The sequence below is a fragment of the Saccoglossus kowalevskii genome, chromosome 21, assembly GCF_978046115.1.
Source record: "Saccoglossus kowalevskii chromosome 21, keSacKowa6.1, whole genome shotgun sequence".
Taxonomy (NCBI): Eukaryota; Metazoa; Hemichordata; class Enteropneusta; family Harrimaniidae; genus Saccoglossus; species Saccoglossus kowalevskii.
This window is the reverse complement of record NC_140661.1, coordinates 8,042,078-8,062,898: the sequence shown is the minus strand read 5'-3', so window position 1 is coordinate 8,062,898 and position 20,821 is coordinate 8,042,078. Positions and strand designations below refer to the sequence as shown.

The 20,821-nt window shown below is 35.6% G+C and overlaps 1 protein-coding gene across 1 annotated transcript in view; it reads right to left on the bottom strand.

Annotated features, from left to right (window-relative positions):
- Positions 1-1,649: 1,649 nt before the first annotated feature.
- The window catches only part of LOC100373757 (alkyldihydroxyacetonephosphate synthase, peroxisomal-like), a 35,861-nt gene continuing 16,689 nt past the window's right edge, over positions 1,650-20,821 (bottom strand). Inside the window, exons 7-21 of the mRNA XM_085495256.1 lie at positions 20,660-20,739; positions 19,754-19,834; positions 18,347-18,472; positions 17,965-18,018; positions 17,352-17,534; positions 13,434-13,485; positions 13,229-13,305; positions 12,222-12,284; positions 9,290-9,339; positions 9,086-9,155; positions 8,470-8,531; positions 7,986-8,075; positions 6,781-6,880; positions 5,386-5,443; positions 1,650-5,078 (exon numbers count right to left, since the gene is read on the bottom strand). Of these exons, the coding sequence (XP_085351382.1) occupies positions 4,957-5,078; positions 5,386-5,443; positions 6,781-6,880; positions 7,986-8,075; positions 8,470-8,531; positions 9,086-9,155; positions 9,290-9,339; positions 12,222-12,284; positions 13,229-13,305; positions 13,434-13,485; positions 17,352-17,534; positions 17,965-18,018; positions 18,347-18,472; positions 19,754-19,834; positions 20,660-20,739 (1,268 nt within the window). The 3' untranslated portion in view covers positions 1,650-4,956. The remainder of the gene's footprint in view (positions 5,079-5,385; positions 5,444-6,780; positions 6,881-7,985; positions 8,076-8,469; positions 8,532-9,085; positions 9,156-9,289; positions 9,340-12,221; positions 12,285-13,228; positions 13,306-13,433; positions 13,486-17,351; positions 17,535-17,964; positions 18,019-18,346; positions 18,473-19,753; positions 19,835-20,659; positions 20,740-20,821) is intronic.

Below are 20,821 nucleotides of genomic sequence, written 5' to 3'. Positions count from 1 at the left end.
AGTGGACCTGGGCTGCATAGGTGTGGCTAAAGTTGAGTTGACGTGAGCTACATAGGTGTGGCTAAGGTTGAGTTGACCATGGCTGCATAGGTGTGGCTAAGGTTGAGTTGACCTCGGCTGCATAGGTTGAGTGGACCTGGGCTACAAAGGTGTGGCTAAGGTTGAGTGGACCTGGGGCACATACATGTACATGTAGGTGTGAATAAGCTTGAGTGTATCTGGGTCGCATTTGTCACTAATGCTGAGTGTAACTGGGCTGCATAGGTGTGGCTAAGGTTAAATGTACCTGGGCTACATAGGTGTGGCTAAGTTTGAGTGAACCTGGGCTGCAAAGGTTGAGTGGAACTGGGCTGCATAAGTGTGGTTAAAGTTGAGTTGACCTGGGATGCATAGGGTTGTCTAGGGTTGAGTTGACTTGGGCTATATAGGTGTGGCTAAAGTTGATTTGACCGGGGCTACATAGGTGTAGCTAAAGTTGAGTTGACCTAGGCTACATAGGTGTGGCTAAGATTGAGTGGACCTGGGCTGCACAGGTGTGGCTAAGGTTGAGTTGAGCTGGGCTGCATAGGTGTAGCTAAGGTTGAATTGAGCTGGGCTGCATAGGTGTGGCTAAGGTTGAGTTGACCTTGGCTACATAGGTGTGGCTAAGGTTGAGTTGACCTGGGCTGCATAGGTTGAGCAGACTTGGGCTATATAGGTGTGGCTAAAGTTGATTTGACCGGGGCTACATAGGTGTGGCTAAGATTGAGTGGACCTGGGCTGCACAGGTGTGGCTAAGGTTGAGTTGAGCTGGGCTGCATAGGTGTAGCTAAGGTTGAATTGAGCTGGGCTGCATAGGTGTGGCTAAGGTTGAGTTGACCTTGGCTACATAGGTGTGGCTAAGGTTGAGTTGACCTGGGCTGCATAGGTTGAGCAGACCTGTGCTACAAAGGTGTGGCTAAGGTTGAGTTGACCTGGGCTGCATAGGTTGAGCAGACCTGGGCTACAAAGTTGTGAATAAGCTTGAGTGGACCTGGATCACATTTGTCACTAATCTTGAGTGGACCTGGGCTGCATATGTGCAGTTAAGATTTAGTAGACCTAGAATGGCTGCTGCTCAAGAGCTGTTCTTCTGGGCCACAGCAGTGCTGCGCCAGTCCTGCTCTTCTGAGCGCCTAAGGATATTTAAATCTGCAGCTTCAACAGACACTTTTACTGGGAAAGAAGGCAAAGTGGACCTGCCACGTGGTCACCCACAATCCCTTCAACAGCTGCTCTTAATTCAGATCCTGCCCCACGATTCAGAGTGTCTTCCTTTTTGATGTCGGCAGCTTTTCAAACAGCCACATCATTTGGGTGCATTAGCCATTTTAATTAAATTATTCAATACTTGATAGGTAAATATCGTTGTAATCAATAATTTTTCAACAACATAAATAACACATCAGGCACTTATCACATGAAAGTCAATTCATGCAACCCCAAATAATCAAAATTATTGAAACTTTTCACTATGGTCAAAAAACATGTTATAAAACATTTTGGAAATATATGTACCATGTAATCGTGCTATACTTGTAATTGTCATTTTCTAATGAAGTAGGAAGCAGATAACAGTGCAGTAACCTGATATCACTGCATGCTGTAACTATGGAGACAGATAACAGCAGTATATAATGATGTGATTTATTTGTCTATTTGGAAACATGATTCAAAGTACTACACAAAGTCAAGAGTTTGTAATCAAATTAACTCCTATAATGTGTGCATTTTTGTGCAGTTCACTCCAGGAATTGAACCCCCAATCTTCCTGAAGCGAGACAACCATTCTAACAAATGTACCATTGCTCAGGTTTCATAAAGATTATTTACATTAACTTACTATTTTTTTAAATTGACACCAATTATTAATATTTATAAAATTATTTACATAAAAAAATCTGATTTAGTATTAAAGAGACATGAGCTGATTTTCTCAAAATTTTTTTCTTATTTTTTAATTCACATAATTCTGATTCTAAATTACCTTTGTGGTATCAAATTAGTGATATGTCATGTGACATGTCATGTCACATATTTATGATTATAGCTATAAAATCCATATTTTAATCAACCAAAACTTCATTTTCATGTTGTTCATTTGCTTTTGCGCCTAACATGAACATATCTGAGTTCATTCGGTCTCATCACGGCAATTTTGACTCAGTATTACTAGGATTACATTTTTTTTAAATTGATAAAAAATTGGTTGGTGGTCGGTGCACAGTGTGTTCCCAATTTTGTGTAAACAATGTTTTTTACAAACATTGTACATAGCAAACACAAAATGTTATGATGATCACCGCCTTTAACCTTTTCACCACCAGTCTTTCTCGCCCCAAATTTGTTCGCACTTTTCTTCTTATATTCTTCAATATTTCTGGAAATGAACCCTAATTTTGGAGCCAATAGAAAATTTGAGTCAACTTCGACTTTTTACTCAAAAAATTTGGCCATTTCTATCCCAATCTTCTAAAAAAAAAGTGCAGACTATAAACAGGACTATTTTGTGAATTCAGGATGAAAAGAGGGAACTGGTGGTGAAAAGGTTACTGAAACTCATCTATAAGAAACAATGATTTATAATGAGATTTATAAAAATACAAAATTAATAATCAAATACTGATTAATATCAAATCAAGCATATTCAAAAGAAACAAATTTTCTGGTTCTTGGGTTGCTTAGCTACTATGGGAAAGTGAAATGGTGACTGATATACTTCCGATCAGTAGGAAATATGCATTATAAAGAAAATATATTACCAAATTAGTTTCAGTTTTGCACTGAAAATATATTTTTCATTTGTGCAAAGAAAATGAATGTATAAAGCTGGACAAAACATAACATCTTGAAATTCGTACGTATATTTTATAAATCGCTGCTAAAAAACAGACAAGGTCGTATATTCAAATTGCAAAAAACTGAAGGAAAAACAAGAATACTGTAAAAAATTTTCACTTGAAATTAATTTTTGCTATTTTCGCTGAAGGAATGATTCAGTGAAAATAAAAGCCAGCAAATATAATTTTTTGTATATTTTACGTTCAACTCATCAAAAATCAGTGAAAATAAAATCCATACAAAACATCCAAAAAGTTTTTTCAGCGAAAATTAATTCCAGCAAAAATAAAGTATTTCACAGTACATTTACATGTTATAAAATCGACCTCTCCTTTCTGTCTTTGGGGAATACACAGTAACAAAACAACCAGGGAAACTAAAACTAGTCTATTTATTACTGCTCAATGAAAGTGTTGATAGAGTGTAGTGCTATTTATACATTTTAATTATAGTGACAAATATTGCAAACTCACAATGGCTTGTGACATAAATCAGTCATATATCAAAAGCATGTGTTTCCTCTTTTAGCTTAACCTGCAGTTCTCTTCAATTATTATTTTATTTTATTTTATTTTTATTATTTATTTTAGAGTGGAATGACTAGAAAACGGTAAATAGCATGGACAGGATTACAAAATTCGGGTTAGGGTTAGTTTAAATTTTGCAAGTTTTCTAGACCTAGTTTGGAGGTTTTCTTTTCTGGCAGTTACACTCTATGATTTTCAGGGTCTATTAAACGTTTGACACTTTTGAATCCCAACACCTGCTACAACATTAGGCATATTTGTATGCATTTTTCGAAAATTACTTCGTTAATTTTTGACCAAATGGTCATAATTTCATAGAATTTTTGTGCAAAAATTGTGCAAGTTTATTTTGTAAATAGCAAAAAGTTGACTTTGGCATTTTGGTCCAGCTAGTCAAAAAAACTCTAAGTTTTGACAAAAATTTCTGCAAAAATATGAAAAAGGTTTATTTTGTAAATGTTGACAAAATTTGACTTTAGCCTTCAAAGTGTCGTACATTTAATTATCTCAAGAACAGCACATCAGGCACTTAGAGATGAAACAATTAGCGAGTGACAGTTTTTGAGAAAATGGCAAAGTTGCATAGGGTTAACTTTGTTTAAAGGGAGGAAGATCAAAAACAATCAACAATCAAAAAACTGTTCTTAATTATCATTTAGGTATGTGGTTATGCTTAATATTTTTTTCATGTAATTTACGACAAAAAAGATAAAATAAATGTGTTGACTCAAATTTTGGTTTTAGGAGAGAAATAATCAAAGTTAAAATACACTACCATATTTACTCTATTAGCAACGCATGTGCCTACATTAGAGGTTTGTCTATGATCAAAAAATGTCATACTTTAATAATAAAGTATAAATTGCACTTCACATAGAGTAAATACAATACGGTAATCTGCATCTTCCAAATTAGAACTTTGCAACAATTTACTTTAAATTTACATAATTATTACCGTAAAATCTGTATTAGAAGCCCTGTTGCACCAATTCTTTTAGAATAATTGAGAACCAAAAATTCATCATTTCACATATGTGTAGATGCTCTAATAGAAGCCGCATATCCTCTATTGCATTGTACCATTTTAATAGAAGCTGCGATTTCTAATACAGATTTTACAGTACCTTTTACAGTACAGTAGTAAAATGTATAAACTCAGATAAACCAAGCGTGATGAGAACTAACAAACACAAAGGCATTATTGAATTCTGTAGGTGTATATTTGCAAATATATAGTACCCTGTAATTTCTTGATATTATGCCAATGGCGTGATAAAGCCCTCATTATTTATTCATGGTGGCAGTATTTGCTAAAATGACTCTCTTATTAATTGAATGTATCTAAACTTCAGTATGAGTGTACTTTATTACTGACCATGAAAAAAATACCTTAACAAACATTGTATTTTTGATATGTTGGCTGTTGCTGGGCAATGCTGCAAGCAACCCAGGATTCAGATAGCTATGAATGCATGACAAATTACATATTTGTTTGTCAACAATGATTGTTTTTTTTCTTTTTACACCAAAATCGTGCACGTTTTAGGTAAATTTACCAGAAGCTGATTATTCAGATCAAATTTCCATTTGCAAATATATTTTTGGGATCTATATAGTTCTTGATAGCTCTGAGAGATCCCATACCCACTTCTGATATCGTTTCTGGAAGCCACTTCTTACGTATTTTTCCAACTAAGCAAAAAAAAAAAAAAATTATTTGTAATTAGAAAATATAAATACATGCATAACTTGACCTCATGAAAATGTCCTTGGACTCCCTAGCTTAGCATAAAATATTTACCAGTCCCCTTAACTTGACCTCATATGCACATCCTTTGGATTCACAAGCTTAGGCTAAAACTTTTATAAGACTCTTTAACTTATGAACATACATTAGACTCCCCAGCTTAACATCAAATCAATCTCCTTTGAACTCCTTAATGTAACCACATACGCTAGGTTAGTCCTATAACTGAATACCTAATGTCAATATACATACCTCCGTGATGATGTGAAATACTGCCACCACAAGACAGGATCTCATCACGTGCTGCTGCCTGAAATAGAAATGATAAGTAAAGTCAGAAGATGTGTAATCATGGCTGAGTGAGTGATACATATGTAATGGTTGATAAGTGACTTCAGATGTGAGTAATACATATGTTATGGTTGATAAGTGAGTTCAGATGTGAGTAATACATATATAATGATTGATAAGTGAGTTCAAATGCGAGTAATACATATGTTATGATTGATAAATGAGTTCAGATTTGAGTAATACATATGTAATGATTGATAAGTGAGTTCAGATGTGAGTAATACATATGTAATGATTGATAAGTGAGTTCAGATGCGAGTAATACGTACGGAATGGTTGATAAGTGAGTTCAGATGTGAGTAATACATACATAATGGTTGATAAATGAGTTCAAATGCGAGTAATACATACGTAATGGTTGATAAGTTAGTTCAGATGCGAGTAATACATACGGAATGGTTGATAAGTGAGTTCAGATGTGAGTAATACATACATAATGGTTGATAAATGAGTTCAAATGCGAGTAATACATACGTAATGGTTGATAAGTGAGTTCAGATGCGAGTAATACATACGTAATGGTTGATAAGTGAGTTCAAATGCGAGAAATACATATGTAATGATTGATAAGTGAGTTCAGATGTGAGTAATACATACGGAATGGTTGATAAGTGAGTTCAGATGCGAGTAATATATACGTAATGGTTGATAAGTGAGTTCAAATGCGAGAAATACATATGTAATGATTGATAAATGAGTTCACATGTGAGTAATACATATGTAATGGTTGAAAAGTGAGTTCAGATGCGAGTAATACATACGTAATGGTTGATAAGTGAGTTCAGATGCGAGTAATACATATGTAATGGTTGATAAGTGAGTTCAAATGCGAGAAATACATATGTAATGATTGATAAATGAGTTTAGATGTGAGTAATACATAAATAAATATTATGTAATGATTGATAAGTGAGTTCAGATGTGAGTAATACATACGGAATGGTTGATAAGTGAGTTCAGATGCAAGGAATACATACGTAATGGTTGATAAGTGAGTTCAGATGTGAGTAATACATACGTAATGGATGATAAGTGAGTTCAAATGCGAGAAATACATATGTAATAATTGATAAATGAGCTCAGATGTGAGTAATACATATGTAATGATTGATAAATGAGTTCAGATGTGAGTAATACATATGTAATGGTTGATAAGTGAGTTCAGATGTGAGTAATACATATGTAATGGTTGATAAGTGAGTTCAGATGTGAGTTCAGATGTGAGTAACACATATGTAATGATTGGTAAGTTAGTTCAGATGTGATAAATAATAATCTGAAGAAAAACTTATTTACCTCAACTTCATCATAAACTTGTACTTGATTACTAAGACCTCGATAGTTAAATGCAAAGTAGAAATAAACACATGCACCTGCATCATATGTCTGGGTAACTCTGTAAAACACAAGTCATTGTTAATGACACAGTCCCCGTCCAAAATTTTGTGATCTGACATATCAATTTGATGCTGATGAAGTCATTGAGATTAGATTGAAACCATTAATAGGAGATGGATTTGTAAAAAATTATGATTTAGTGCTTTTACACGAGAATTGGACACTGGGCAGTCATATTGAATCAAATTACAAAAATAATGTTCATGTTGATGTATCTATTGGTATACTGTCTCTGTACAAAATTTAAACAGAAATGTTCATTGCATTTATGGGAAAGTAGGCATAGGTACCATGAAAAACAAAATGGCCACCAGTCAGCTATATTAGTTTGAATCACGAAAAAAATATGACAAGCACCTATAACCCAATATGTATGATCAACATATCAACTTTGATCTAAATTGGCCTAGTCATCTCTGAGAAACAGCTCTAGACATGTAAAAAATGATGATTTAACGCTTTTACAGCAAATTTGGGCGTCGGTCAGCCATATTGAATCGAATCACAAAAATCATGTTGGTGCAGATGTATCTCTTGGTATACTATCTGTGTACAAAATTTAAACAGAAACGTTCATCGCATTCAAGATAAAGTAGCATGGGTACCATGAAAAACAAGATGGCCGCCAGTCGGCCATATTTGTTTGAATCACAAAAAAAAAAAAGGTGCACCTACAACCCAATATGTATGATCATCATAGCAACTTTGATCCAAATCGGCCCAGTTATCTTCGAGAAACTGCTGCGGACATGTTTAGGTATCAGAAATAGCAAATTTTACATCCAAAATGGCCGCCAGTCGGCCATTTTTTCTCCGATCATAAAGTAACTTGGCGCATATATGTAAGACATTATGTATTGTCTTCATGTAAAGTTTGAATGAAATCCGTCAATGGGTGTCCGAGATATAGTTCCGGATGTACGTATGTACAAACGGAACGAACCCAAATTAATAGTCCCCGTGATGTAGGCACTGTTCTGAACAAGATGTATAAAGTATTTGCTCCAGACTCTACACTGTATTAATTTTGTTTCTTGTTTTCTCGATTGTAGAAAAATTTCCATTCAAGGTAAGTAAATTCAACACACTAACCCAATGCTTACCTCGCTGTCACATACGGAGTGTACTGCACTCCTTTATCTTGACATTCCTTATAGATTCTTTCTTTCACATTTCGATATAGATCTAAAACTCTAAATGATAAAATCAGAAATAAAATAATCATAAGCAATCAAACTTCAATATCAGGCAATGACATAACACAAACAAGACTCACTGGTGTACATTGGATACAAGATTTCCTCTAAATATCATTGAAATTGATACCCTCTATAATGACCTAACACCCCTCTAATTCAGTCAATTGAAAAAATGGAAGAGTCAAACTAACGGAACTTTAATGATGTAGAACATACTGCAAACCATTTTTTCCCCCTGCCTTCAGTTTTTGCTTATTGATGATTTTATTATATTTGCAAAGACATGATTTCTCAAAAGTTGCTGTAATTCCATTGTTACGACCACACGATACAAAATTTTATATTTTTTACATTGACTATAAATTATAAACAAATTATGGATGTTTACCTGTCCCATGGAACTGAAGTCTCAAATGATTCTGAAATCATGTAGTAATCTAAACCAATATCCTGAAGTAAAATAGAAAAATAGAACCAAAACTTGATTATGAAAAATCTACTAGGGGTCATCAACTGGACATGTGTGAGAATCGAGTCCAAAGAAACAAGGTTTGAGTCTCTGCTAATATTTATCTCATTGCATTTTTCAAAAAATTCATGAAATATTTATTGTAATATTAATTGTAACATTACACATCCATCAACATACATTTTTATGATACATTTCAGGGTTTCAGCTTAATTCAGTGATTAACATGTTTGTTGTTGCTATAGCAATCAACTAATAAAGGTGACACCATATTTGCTTTATTTGAAGTATATGAAAACAAACACACATTAGCCAAAAATTGCATTTATTGTATACTGGAGTTTTGATTGTTTAAGAACATATTTTGACCATAGACACACCTCTACTATTTATGTGAGCACATGTGCTACTAACACTGCAAATATGGTATGTGGTACAGTAACACATTACTTAGAGTGACACATGTGTGAAGGTGACATATAAAATCAACACTTTGTACAATCAACACACATAACAAAATGGAGTCTTTACTTACCCTAAGGTAAGCTATAGCAAATGTAAGCTGATACCCTCTCTGTCCATTATCTTCGCCGGCCGCAATACCTCTAATATAAAATAAACATATTCTGTTGTCAAGTAAGGTTACCCCAAGTTTTTTTTCCACAATTTAAAACAACTAATCTAATAACTAATTTTGTAAAATCCCAGTCCCAAAACGAGAATAAAATGTTGTACACACCCAAATTTCTGAGCTATTTCATAGACTCTTTTTTCTTGTGTCAAGACTTCCTGCAAAACAAAACAAAACAAAAAAGTCATGCAATTTTTTATTTTATTGAAAAGGGATGAAAAACATAATACACACCAGAATTAATGTTTCTTGAGATTTTATACTAATGAAAAATATAACCAAATTTGAAAATGATCAGTTGAATAATCTTCATATTATTGAAGAAACAAGCAGCCTATCGGCTGAGATAGCTCCGCTGTTAGAAATGCACATTTCAATTAAAGAACTGAAGACATCATCAGAAAATGAACAATATGTATAGTATCAAAGCAATCGGACTTACAGTTTTTAACAAGTAGTCGAAAATATCACTTTCTACCAAAAATGACTAAAATATTCACCAAAATTAGAGAATTGAAGATATCATCACGAAATGAACAAATCTGAGAAAGGTCTACATGTAGTATCTATATATGTAATATCAAAGCAATTGAACTTTTGGTTTTTAACAAGAAGTCGAAAATATCACTTTTTACCAAATATGACAAAAATATTCACCAAAATTATAGAATCCAAGATATCATCACGAAATGAACAAATCTGAGAAAGGTCTACATGTAGTATCTAAATATGTAATATCAAAGCAATTGAACTATTGGTTTTTAACAAGAAGTCAAAAATATCACTTTTTACCAAAAATGACAAAAATATTCACCAAAATTAGAGAATTGAAGATATCATCACAAAATGAACAAATCTGAAAGAGGTCCACATGTAGTACCTATATATGTAGTATCAAAGCAATTGGACTTGCGGTTTTTAACAAGAAGTCGAAAATATCACTTTTTACCAAAAATGATAAAAATATTCACCAAAATTAGAGAATTAAAGATATCATTACAAAATGAACAATTCTGAGAGAGGTCCACATGTAGTACCTATATATGTAATATCAAAGCAATTGCACTTGCGGTTTTTAACAAGAAGTCGAAAATATCACTTTTTACCAAAAATGACAAAAATATTCACCAAAATTAGAGAATTAAAGATATCATTACAAAATGAACAAATCTGAGAGAGGTCCACATGTAGTACCTATATATGTAATATCAAAGCAATTGCACTTGCGGTTTTTAACAAGAAGTCGAAAATATCACTTTTTACCAAAAATGACAAAAATATTCACCAAAATTAGAGAATTAAAGATATCATTACAAAATGAACAAATCTGAGAGAGGTCCACATGTAGTACCTATATATGTAATATCAAAGCAATTGCACTTGCGGTTTTTAACAAGAAGTCGAAAATATCACTTTTTACCAAAAATGACAAAAATATTCACCAAAATTAGAGAATTGAAGATATCAACATGAAATGAACAAACCTAAGAGAGGTCTACCCAAGGTACATATACACCAAGTATCAAAGCATTCAGGCTTGTAGTTTTCAAGAAGAAGTCGAAAAAGTAAAACATTGACACGGACGACGACGACGGACAATCACTCATATGATAAGCTCCGCTCGACAAAGTCGACAGCGGAGCTAAAAAACAAGCAGCCTATCGGCTGAGATAGCTCCGCTGTTAGCAATGCACATTTCAATTAAAGAACTGAAGACATCATTAGAAAATGAACAATATGAATAGTATCAAAGCAATCGGACTTACAGTTTTTAACAAGAAGTCAAAAATATCACTTTTTACCAAAAATTACAAAAATATTCACCAAAATAAATTAATTAGAGAATTGAAGATATCATCACAAAACGAACAAATCTGAGAGAGGTCCACATGTAGTACCTATATATGTAATATCAAAGCAATCGGACTTGCGGTTTTTAACAAGAAGTCAAAAATATCACTTTTTACCAAAAATGACAAAAATATTCACCAAAATTAGAGAATTGAAGATATCATCACAAAATGAACAAATCTGAGAGAGGTCCACATGTAGTACCTATATATGTAATATCAAAGCAATCGGACTTGCGGTTTTTAACAAGAAGTCAAAAAAATCACTTTTTACCAAAAATGACAAAAATATTCACCAAAATTAGAGAATTGAAGATATCATCACGAAATAAACAAATCTGAGAGAGGTCCACATGTAGTACCTATATATGTAGTATCAAAGCAATTGGACTTGCGGTTTTTAACAAGAAGTCGAAAATATCAGTTTTTACCAAAAATGACAAAAATATTCACCAAAATTAGAGAATTAAAGATATCATTACAAAATGAACAAATCTGAGAGAGGTCCACATGTAGTACCTATATATGTAATATCAAAGCAATTGCACTTGCGGTTTTTAACAAGAAGTCGAAAATATCACTTTTTACCAAAAATGACAAAAATATTCACCAAAATTAGAGAATTAAAGATATCATTACAAAATGAACAAATTTGAGAGAGGTCCACATGTAGTACCTATATATGTAATATCAAAGCAATTGGACTTGCGGTTTTTAACAAGAAGTCGAAAATATCAGTTTTTACCAAAAATGACAAAAATATTCACCAAAATTCAAGAATTAAAGATATCATTACCGGTACAAAATTAACAAATCTGAGAGAGGTCCACATGTAGTACCTATAGATGTAATATCAAAGCAATTGCACTTGCGGTTTTTAACAAGAAGTCGAAAATATCAGTTTTTACCAAAAATGACAAAAATATTCACCAAAATTAGAGAATTAAAGATATCAACATGAAATGTACAAACCTAAGAGAGGTCTACCCAAGGTACATATACACCAAGTATCAAAGCATTTAGGCTTGTAGTTTTCAAGAAGAAGTCGAAAAAGTAAAACATTGACACAGACGACGGACAACGACGACGGACAATCACTCATATGATAAGCTCCGCTCGACAAAGTCGACAGCGGAGCTAATAATTACCAGTATTAACATCAAGAACAACAATTTATTCAACTACTATACCTGTTTTGTTCCTTCAAACAAGAGAGTCGCTACACACATTTTGTCAACGTCAAAACCTTTCAGCTGTAAACAGATTCAAATAAATACTTGTATCAAAAATTGGTATTTGTCTTTAATATTTATAATTAACAAAAGTAAAAGTGAGAGGGTCATCACCTGCGTGAGAATTGAGTCCTAAGCGACGATAACAACACGCGCAAAGGCTCATGGGTAGATGCTTGTTTGTAAACAATGACACGCTATGGCCATCTGACGCATGCGCAGGTGACGATTCTTAAATCAAGCAATAATAGTATATATTAGTAACAGGTATTCAAGCTCTTTAGGTGCCATATATTTTCCAGCCAAAATTTTAGTATAACACTTTCTCTATCATTTTGCAGAGAATTTTTGACCAAATTGACGTAATTTTCTACAACTACAGGTCTTGATCAAAATTTTAGGAAAATTTTTGAAAAAAAAAATAATTCTGACGGTTTTATTTAGTGAAAAATTACAAAAGCTGACTAGGTGCTCGAAATGTTGAATGTATCCATTGATTTAGTCATTTTGACTTTTCATTTTGTATTTGCTTTATCTGAAAGCACATATTCACCATATTTACAGCAAATATGGAATGTACTAATAAAGAGAGAAAAATATGTTGCATTTTATGTTGCAGGAATATGCACTCAACTTTAAATTCACTGGTTTTGAAGTAAATATATTTTAATACATGCATTTTGTGATTACCTCCTTTATTGGGTTTCAATTCCATAAGTGAAATAAAAGAAAATACAACCCGGTGAATAATTATGTTGTACAAAGAACAGTACATCATATATTTGATTCCAGTTACGGGTAGTCAATGGATATGCAATACCATGAGAAAAGTGTACAAAATGATTTCTTCACTTATGACTCCAATGAAAAGTGATTTCTCACATGGCATCTCTTTGATCATTTTGTGGATGCCAAGAGAATTATTTGCTCTTTCTAGAAAATGCACTGTATATATTCAAGCTTACCCTGGTGAGGTAAAATTTCTTCATACCATCTAAAAATGATCCAACGATGGAAGATGCAGGTGGTTTCAGTGCATGACCTGTATCAACAAACAAAAATCCAATCAATGTACTAGTCTACTGGTTTTACTTGGAATCTTCGATGGTGGAAATCAGGAACAATCCAATGAAATTTTATGTGATCTATTTTTTCATGTAAGTGACTTACCAAACTTGAATTGTTCATTATCCATCAGTCTGATTGATGCTGGGGCACATCTCTGGAGATGATAAAATAAAATGAATCACACAGTGACAGAAGGGAAAGTTAATTCACATAGGGAGAGAAGTTGGACTGGTGGGAAGGTAAGAACTGGTAGGCGGTTAATTTGGACTGGTCTAAGGTAAGTTGGACTGGTGGGAAGGTAAAAACTGGTGGGTTTTTAATTTGGACTGATGGAATACTGGTAGTGAGTTGGACAGGTGGGAGGATAAGTTGGACTGGTGGGAAGGTAAGAACTGGTAGGCGGTTAATTTGGACTGGTGTAAGGTAAGTTGGATTGGTGGGAAGGTAAGAACTGGTGGGTGGTTAATTTGGACTGATGGAATACTGGTAGTAAGTTGGACAGGTGGGAGGATAAGTTAGACTGGTGGGAAGGTAAGAACTGGTAGGCGGTTAATTTGAACTGGTCTAAGGTAAGTTGGACTGGTGGGAAGGTAAAAACTGGTGGGTTTTTAATTTGGACTGATGGAATACTGGTAGTGAGTTGGACAGGTGGGAGGATAAGTTGGACTGGTGGGTAGGTAAGAACTGGTAGGTGGTTAATTTGGACTGGTCTAAGGTAAGTTGGACTGGTGGGAAGGTAAAAACTGGTGGGTTTTTAATTTGGACTGATGGAATACTGGTAGTGAGTTGGACATGTGGGAGGATAAGTTGGACTGGTGGGAAGGTAAGAACTGGTAGGCGGTTAATTTGGACTGGTGTAAGGTAAGTTGGATTGATGGGAAGGTAAGAACTGGTGGGTGGTTAATTTGGACTGATGGAATACTGGTAGTAAGTTGGACAGGTGGGAGGATAAGTTGGACTGGTGGGAAGGTAAGAACTGGTAGGCGGTTAATTTGGACTGGTCTAAGGTAAGTTGGACTGGTGGAAAGGTAAGTTGGACTGGTGGAAAGGTTAAGTTGGACTGATGGGAAGGTAAGTTGGACTGGTGGGAAGGTAAGTTGGACTGGTGGGAAGGTAAGTTGGGCTAATCGGAAAGTAAGTTGGACTGATGGGAAGGTAAGTGGACTGGTAGAAAGGTAAGTTGGACTTATGGGAAGGTAAGTTGGACTTATGGGAAGGTAAGTTGGACTGATGGGAAGGTAAGTTGGACTGGTGGGAAGGTAAGTTGGGCTAATGGGAAAGTAAGTTGGACTGATTGGAAGGTGAGGTGGACTGGTGGAAATGTAAGGTGGACTTATGGGGAGGTAAGTTGGACTGGTGGGATAGTAAGTTGGACTGATTGGAAGGTGAGTTGGACTTGTAGGAAGGTAAGTTGGACTGGTGGGAAGGTAAGTTAGACTTGTGGGAAGTTAAGTTAGATGGTAGGATGGTAACTTAAGACTGGTGGGAATATAGTTGGACTGGTGGAAAGGTAAGTTGGACTGGAGGGAAGGTAAGTTGTACTAGTGGAAAGGTAAGTTGTACTGGTGGGAAGGTAAAAACTGGTGGGTTTTTAATTTGGACTGATGGAATACTGGTAGTAAGTTGGACAGGTGGGAGGATAAGTTAGACTGGTGGGAAGGTAAGAACTGGTAGGCGGTTAATTTGAACTGGTCTAAGGTAAGTTGGACTGGTGGGAAGGTAAAAACTGGTGGGTTTTTAATTTGGACTGATGGAATACTGGTAGTGAGTTGGACAGGTGGGAGGATAAGTTGGACTGGTGGGTAGGTAAGAACTGGTAGGTGGTTAATTTGGACTGGTCTAAGGTAAGTTGGACTGGTGGGAAGGTAAAAACTGGTGGGTTTTTTAATTTGGACTGATGGAATACTGGTAGTGAGTTGGACATGTGGGAGGATAAGTTGGACTGGTGGGAAGGTAAGAACTGGTAGGCGGTTAATTTGGACTGGTGTAAGGTAAGTTGGATTGATGGGAAGGTAAGAACTGGTGGGTGGTTAATTTGGACTGATGGAATACTGGTAGTAAGTTGGACAGGTGGGAGGATAAGTTGGACTGGTGGGAAGGTAAGAACTGGTAGGCGGTTAATTTGGACTGGTCTAAGGTAAGTTGGACTGGTGGAAAGGTAAGTTGGACTGGTGGAAAGGTTAAGTTGGACTGATGGGAAGGTAAGTTGGACTGGTGGGAAGGTAAGTTGGACTGGTGGGAAGGTAAGTTGGGCTAATCGGAAAGTAAGTTGGACTGATGGGAAGGTAAGTGGACTGGTAGAAAGGTAAGTTGGACTTATGGGAAGGTAAGTTGGACTGATGGGAAGGTAAGTTGGACTGGTGGGAAGGTAAGTTGGGCTAATGGGAAAGTAAGTTGGACTGATTGGAAGGTGAGGTGGACTGGTGGAAATGTAAGGTGGACTTATGGGGAGGTAAGTTGGACTGGTGGGATAGTAAGTTGGACTGATTGGAAGGTGAGTTGGACTTGTAGGAAGGTAAGTTGGACAGGTGGGAAGGTAAGTTAGACTTGTGGGAAGTTAAGTTAGATGGTAGGATGGTAACTTAAGACTGGTGGGAATATAGTTGGACTGGTGGAAAGGTAAGTTGGACTGGAGGGAAGGTAAGTTGTACTAGTGGAAAGGTAAGTTGTACTGGTGGGAAGGTAAGTTGGACTGGTGGGGAGGTAAAAACTGGTGGGTTTTTAATTTGGACTGATGGAATACTGGTAGTGAGTTGGACAGGTGGGAGGATAAGTTGGACTGGTGGGTAGGTAAGAACTGGTAGGTGGTTAATTTGGACTGGTCTAAGGTAAGTTGGACTGGTGGGAAGGTAAAAACTGGTGGGTTTTTAATTTGGACTGATGGAATACTGGTAGTGAGTTGGACATGTGGGAGGATAAGTTGGACTGGTGGGAAGGTAAGAACTGGTAGGCGGTTAATTTGGACTGGTGTAAGGTAAGTTGGATTGATGGGAAGGTAAGAACTGGTGGGTGGTTAATTTGGACTGATGGAATACTGGTAGTAAGTTGGACAGGTGGGAGGATAAGTTGGACTGGTGGGAAGGTAAGAACTGGTAGGCGGTTAATTTGGACTGGTCTAAGGTAAGTTGGACTGGTGGAAAGGTAAGTTGGACTGGTGGAAAGGTTAAGTTGGGCTAATCGGAAAGTAAGTTGGACTGATGGGAAGGTAAGTGGACTGGTAGAAAGGTAAGTTGGACTTATGGGAAGGTAAGTTGGACTGATGGGAAGGTAAGTTGGACTGGTGGGAAGGTAAGTTGGGCTAATGGGAAAGTAAGTTGGACTGATTGGAAGGTGAGGTGGACTGGTGGAAAGGTAAGGTGGACTTATGGGGAGGTAAGTTGGACTGATGGGGAGGTCAGTTGGACTGATGGGAAGGTCAGTTGGACTGGTGGGAAGGTAAGTTGGACTGGTGGGAAGGTAAGTTGGACTGCTGGGAAGGTAAGTTGGACTGGTGGGAAGGTAAGTTGGGCTAATGGGTAAGTAAGTTGGACTGATGGGAAGGCAAGGTGGACTGGTGGAAAGGTAAGTTTGACTGGTGGGAAGGTAAGTTGGACTGTCGGGAAGGTAAGTTGGACTGATGGGGAGGTAAGTTGGACTGATGGGAAGGTAAGTTGGACTGGCGGGATAGTAAGTTGGACTTATGGGGAGGTAAGTTGGACTGGTGGGATAGTAAGTTGGACTGATTGGAAGGTGAGTTGGACTTGTAGGAAGGTAAGTTGGACTGGTGGGAAGGTAAGTTAGACTTGTGGGAAGTTAAGTTAGATGGTAGGATGGTAACTTAGACTGGTGGGAATATAGTTGGACTGGTGGAAAGGTAAGTTGGACTGGAGGGAAGGTAAGTTGTACTAGTGGAAAGGTAAGTTGTACTGGTGGGAAGGTAAGTTGGACTGGTGGGAAGGTAAATTGGATGAGAGGGAAGGTAAGTTGGACTGGTGGGAAGGAAAAGAATAAATGAAAAAGTGAAAGTGATAATATTTTTACCTGTTTAGCAACTTCTCTAAGACAAAGAACACCAGGTTCTAAATCAGGAAACACAACAGATCCATACTTTCTACATGGTGCTACAGGTCGTATTTTTAATGTGACTTCAGTGACTACACCAATAGTACCTTCAGATCCCAGTATAATATGATGTACATCAGGACCAGATGACATTCTAGGAACCTATAAGATACAACAATTATCCTCATATTAGACCAAAGATGAGTTTGCAGAGAACAAAATACAATGTATTTGCAATGCAATATGGGAGAGATTTTTTGAATTTCGCATCTACTGAGCATTTTAGCAATGCATCATGGGAGAAAAATTCAAATTTTGCATCTACTTAGCAAACAATGCATTGTGGGAGAGAATTTCACATTTTGCGTCTTCTGACCATGGAATGCATTATAGAGGAGAAATGGGAAAAAAAATGTTTGCATCTACTGAGCACGCAATGCATTATAGAAGTTTATTTTTACACCTGCTTTAGTTTTTAATTCCTTCCAAATCTCCTAACTGAAACTAATCACATTTTCTCATAGTAATAAGAAAAGAAAATTACCTCTTCTCAAAAAATAACTACATGTAAGTGATTGTACATTGTACATACCTGACAGTTTTTCTCAAACACACCTCTTGGTGTCACCATGCGGACATGAACTAACTGTAATACATAATGAAAAGAATTATATTTACATAAATAAGAACAATAAACTTAATTTATTTGTTTGCTTTTTTTATGAGGGGATAAGAGAGTAACCATCAAGCTGGGAGGCCATTAATAAGTCACATATATGACATAGTCTAATATTTGTTTTTAGTGGTATTAACATTTGATAACATAAAACAACATTTCGCCTTTGTAACAAAAAAAATGTGTTATGGCATTCCGAGAAGTGGTTAAGAAGAGATAAAAGTAAAACCAACATGTCTGCCAGTTTTTAATCAAATAACAATACAAATCATGAGTTATTAGAGTTGTACAAACTCACCAGATCTTCAATGTTGCCATAGACATTTTTCTTCATACCCGATGCTCTGGTTGCTACCCAACCTCCAAGAGAACTAAATTCCATGGAATCTGGTTCATGTCCAGTACAATAACCACGTTTTATTAACTAAAAACAATTACACATTATTAGAAAAAATAACAAATATAAATCATTGCCAAGTACCGTAATGCAATCTGACTGTGATTCACTTCTCTAAAGAAGAAGTTTATATCTATCTATTTATTTATTTATATATATTATGCAGATTAACCGACAAACCCACTTAAAGATCTGAACTAAGTGTAGGGTAGGAAAGGTGATGACACTGAGAGAAAAAAGGTATCTCCACCTAGCCAGGAGCTCTTTATTTAGTTTGTCATTGTTGTACCAGCACCTTCACCTTTTCAGTCTTTATCACAACAATTTTGGTACTATTTTGGTCCCTGCTGCTTCAATGAATGAGAATGTGACTGTGGTTATCTATTCACTGTGACAGTGACTATGCACGATGGTCAAGACTGACTGACACCTCTGACTGGATGCTATTTTCTCAAATACAAAGTGTAACTTTGGCAAGTAGTAGAATAGTTGAATCTTTTTTTCAACACCTGAGGAAGTTTTCATTAGATATTCTAAAGGTCATACATCCTTGCACTTCCTGACCTTTAAAGGTTGTACATCTTACATACATATTAGATATTCTAATAAAGTGCTATATGAAAGATGCCATCAGGAAGATACACTAATGAGAAGGAGATGCTGATTGGGAATCATGTCTTGAAAAAACAGCTGATGATATAACCAGGATTGCTCTTCATTGGACTCCAGAAGGAAGAAGAAAACTGGGTTGGACCAAGAACACTTGGCGATGGACTGTGGAAAATGAATGACGAATCTCCTCCAGACTTTGAGATCAATCCAGAGAATGGCCTAAGATAGACAAGAGTGGAGAGATTTTGTTGCTGCCCTACATGGCAGGAGACATAATGGGCAGTGATTGCATGAGTGAGTGGGAAGTTGATCATGAATGTAAAACCCCCAATCTCTCTGATTCTAAGTAGACACATTAACCATTGTGCCACATATCAAGTAAATTTCACTACACAGCAGTGTTTCAGACATGGCCTGAAAAGAAGTTACAATACCATATTTGGTCTATTACAAGCACATGTCCAATAGTTGTGTATGATGTATACTTAATCACTAAGATACGGCATTTTGACTATAAACATATTTCTGTGATTGAAGTAAGCATATGCACTACTAATTGAGAAAATACAATATTTTAAGCTCACTGTGTCTAAGATTCTCCCCAGGTATTCACAAATTTTTCTTGAACAAAATTGGGTTATCATTGCATAAACTCCCATCATTACGACATCAACTCTCATTGGTTTGTTGGATTACCTGTTCTTCCATGTCTTGTCCAAATATACCAGCCTGGATATGTGCAGTCAAATTTTCTTCATCAATCCACAGAATCTTATTCTAAAAATAAAATAAAAAATCATTCAATACATATTTGATTACAGCTAGGTGAGTAAGTTTGATGGGTGTGTGTTACATATTTATTATTGTTTTGTTTTTTTACCAATGTTGTTAAGTGTAATCAGTCCAATAAGAATATCACAGCCCCCTCCCCAATAACCCTGACCCAGCCCCGGAGGGCATAATTTAAAACAAAGTTCATTTGAAATTAAAATGCCAGCTCAGATACATTCTGTAACCAAGTGATTCAATAATGCAACTAGCTAAACACAAAATCATGATTACCGGTATAGAATAAAATACATAAATCCTGATATATTATATGATTTACAGACCAATTCAAAGATACAAGGAGTATATTCAAGAAAACATAGAAAACAATTATACTATAAAAGTGTTAATTATTCACTGGTTTTTAATTAATTAAAGAATTTCAATCTGATCAACAGTATTGAAGTTCATAATTATACAAAAATTATAAATGTTAAAAACAATATGATTAAATTTAATTGTATATATGTGGTTTGTACCCTAGCACACATATCTGCCCAGTTTAAAACTAATCACTTTGTGAACTATCGCCAGAACACTCACGTAAGTTTCGTTAAAATCTTATTAGTGGTGTTACCTGTGGAAAGGCTTAAAATTTTTAATTTATAATAATTGGTTAATTAATATGCAAGGATTGCAATCAAATGTGTGTATTGCAGACAACTTATCTATTAAGTTTCATTTAAAATCTGATAAGTGGTTCTGGATATATCAGATAGATGTTTTTTAATTAATGCAAATTAGGTGATTATTATGCATATTTTCTAAACTTACCATTTGAGATGTGTCCAATGATACTATCATTCTGGTTTCATGCGTAGGGCACAATAATGACCCTGTTACACTGGTTCCACCTGAAACATACAACACAATAATGACCCAGTTATACTGGTACTACCTGAAACATACAACACAATAATGACCCAGTTACTATCT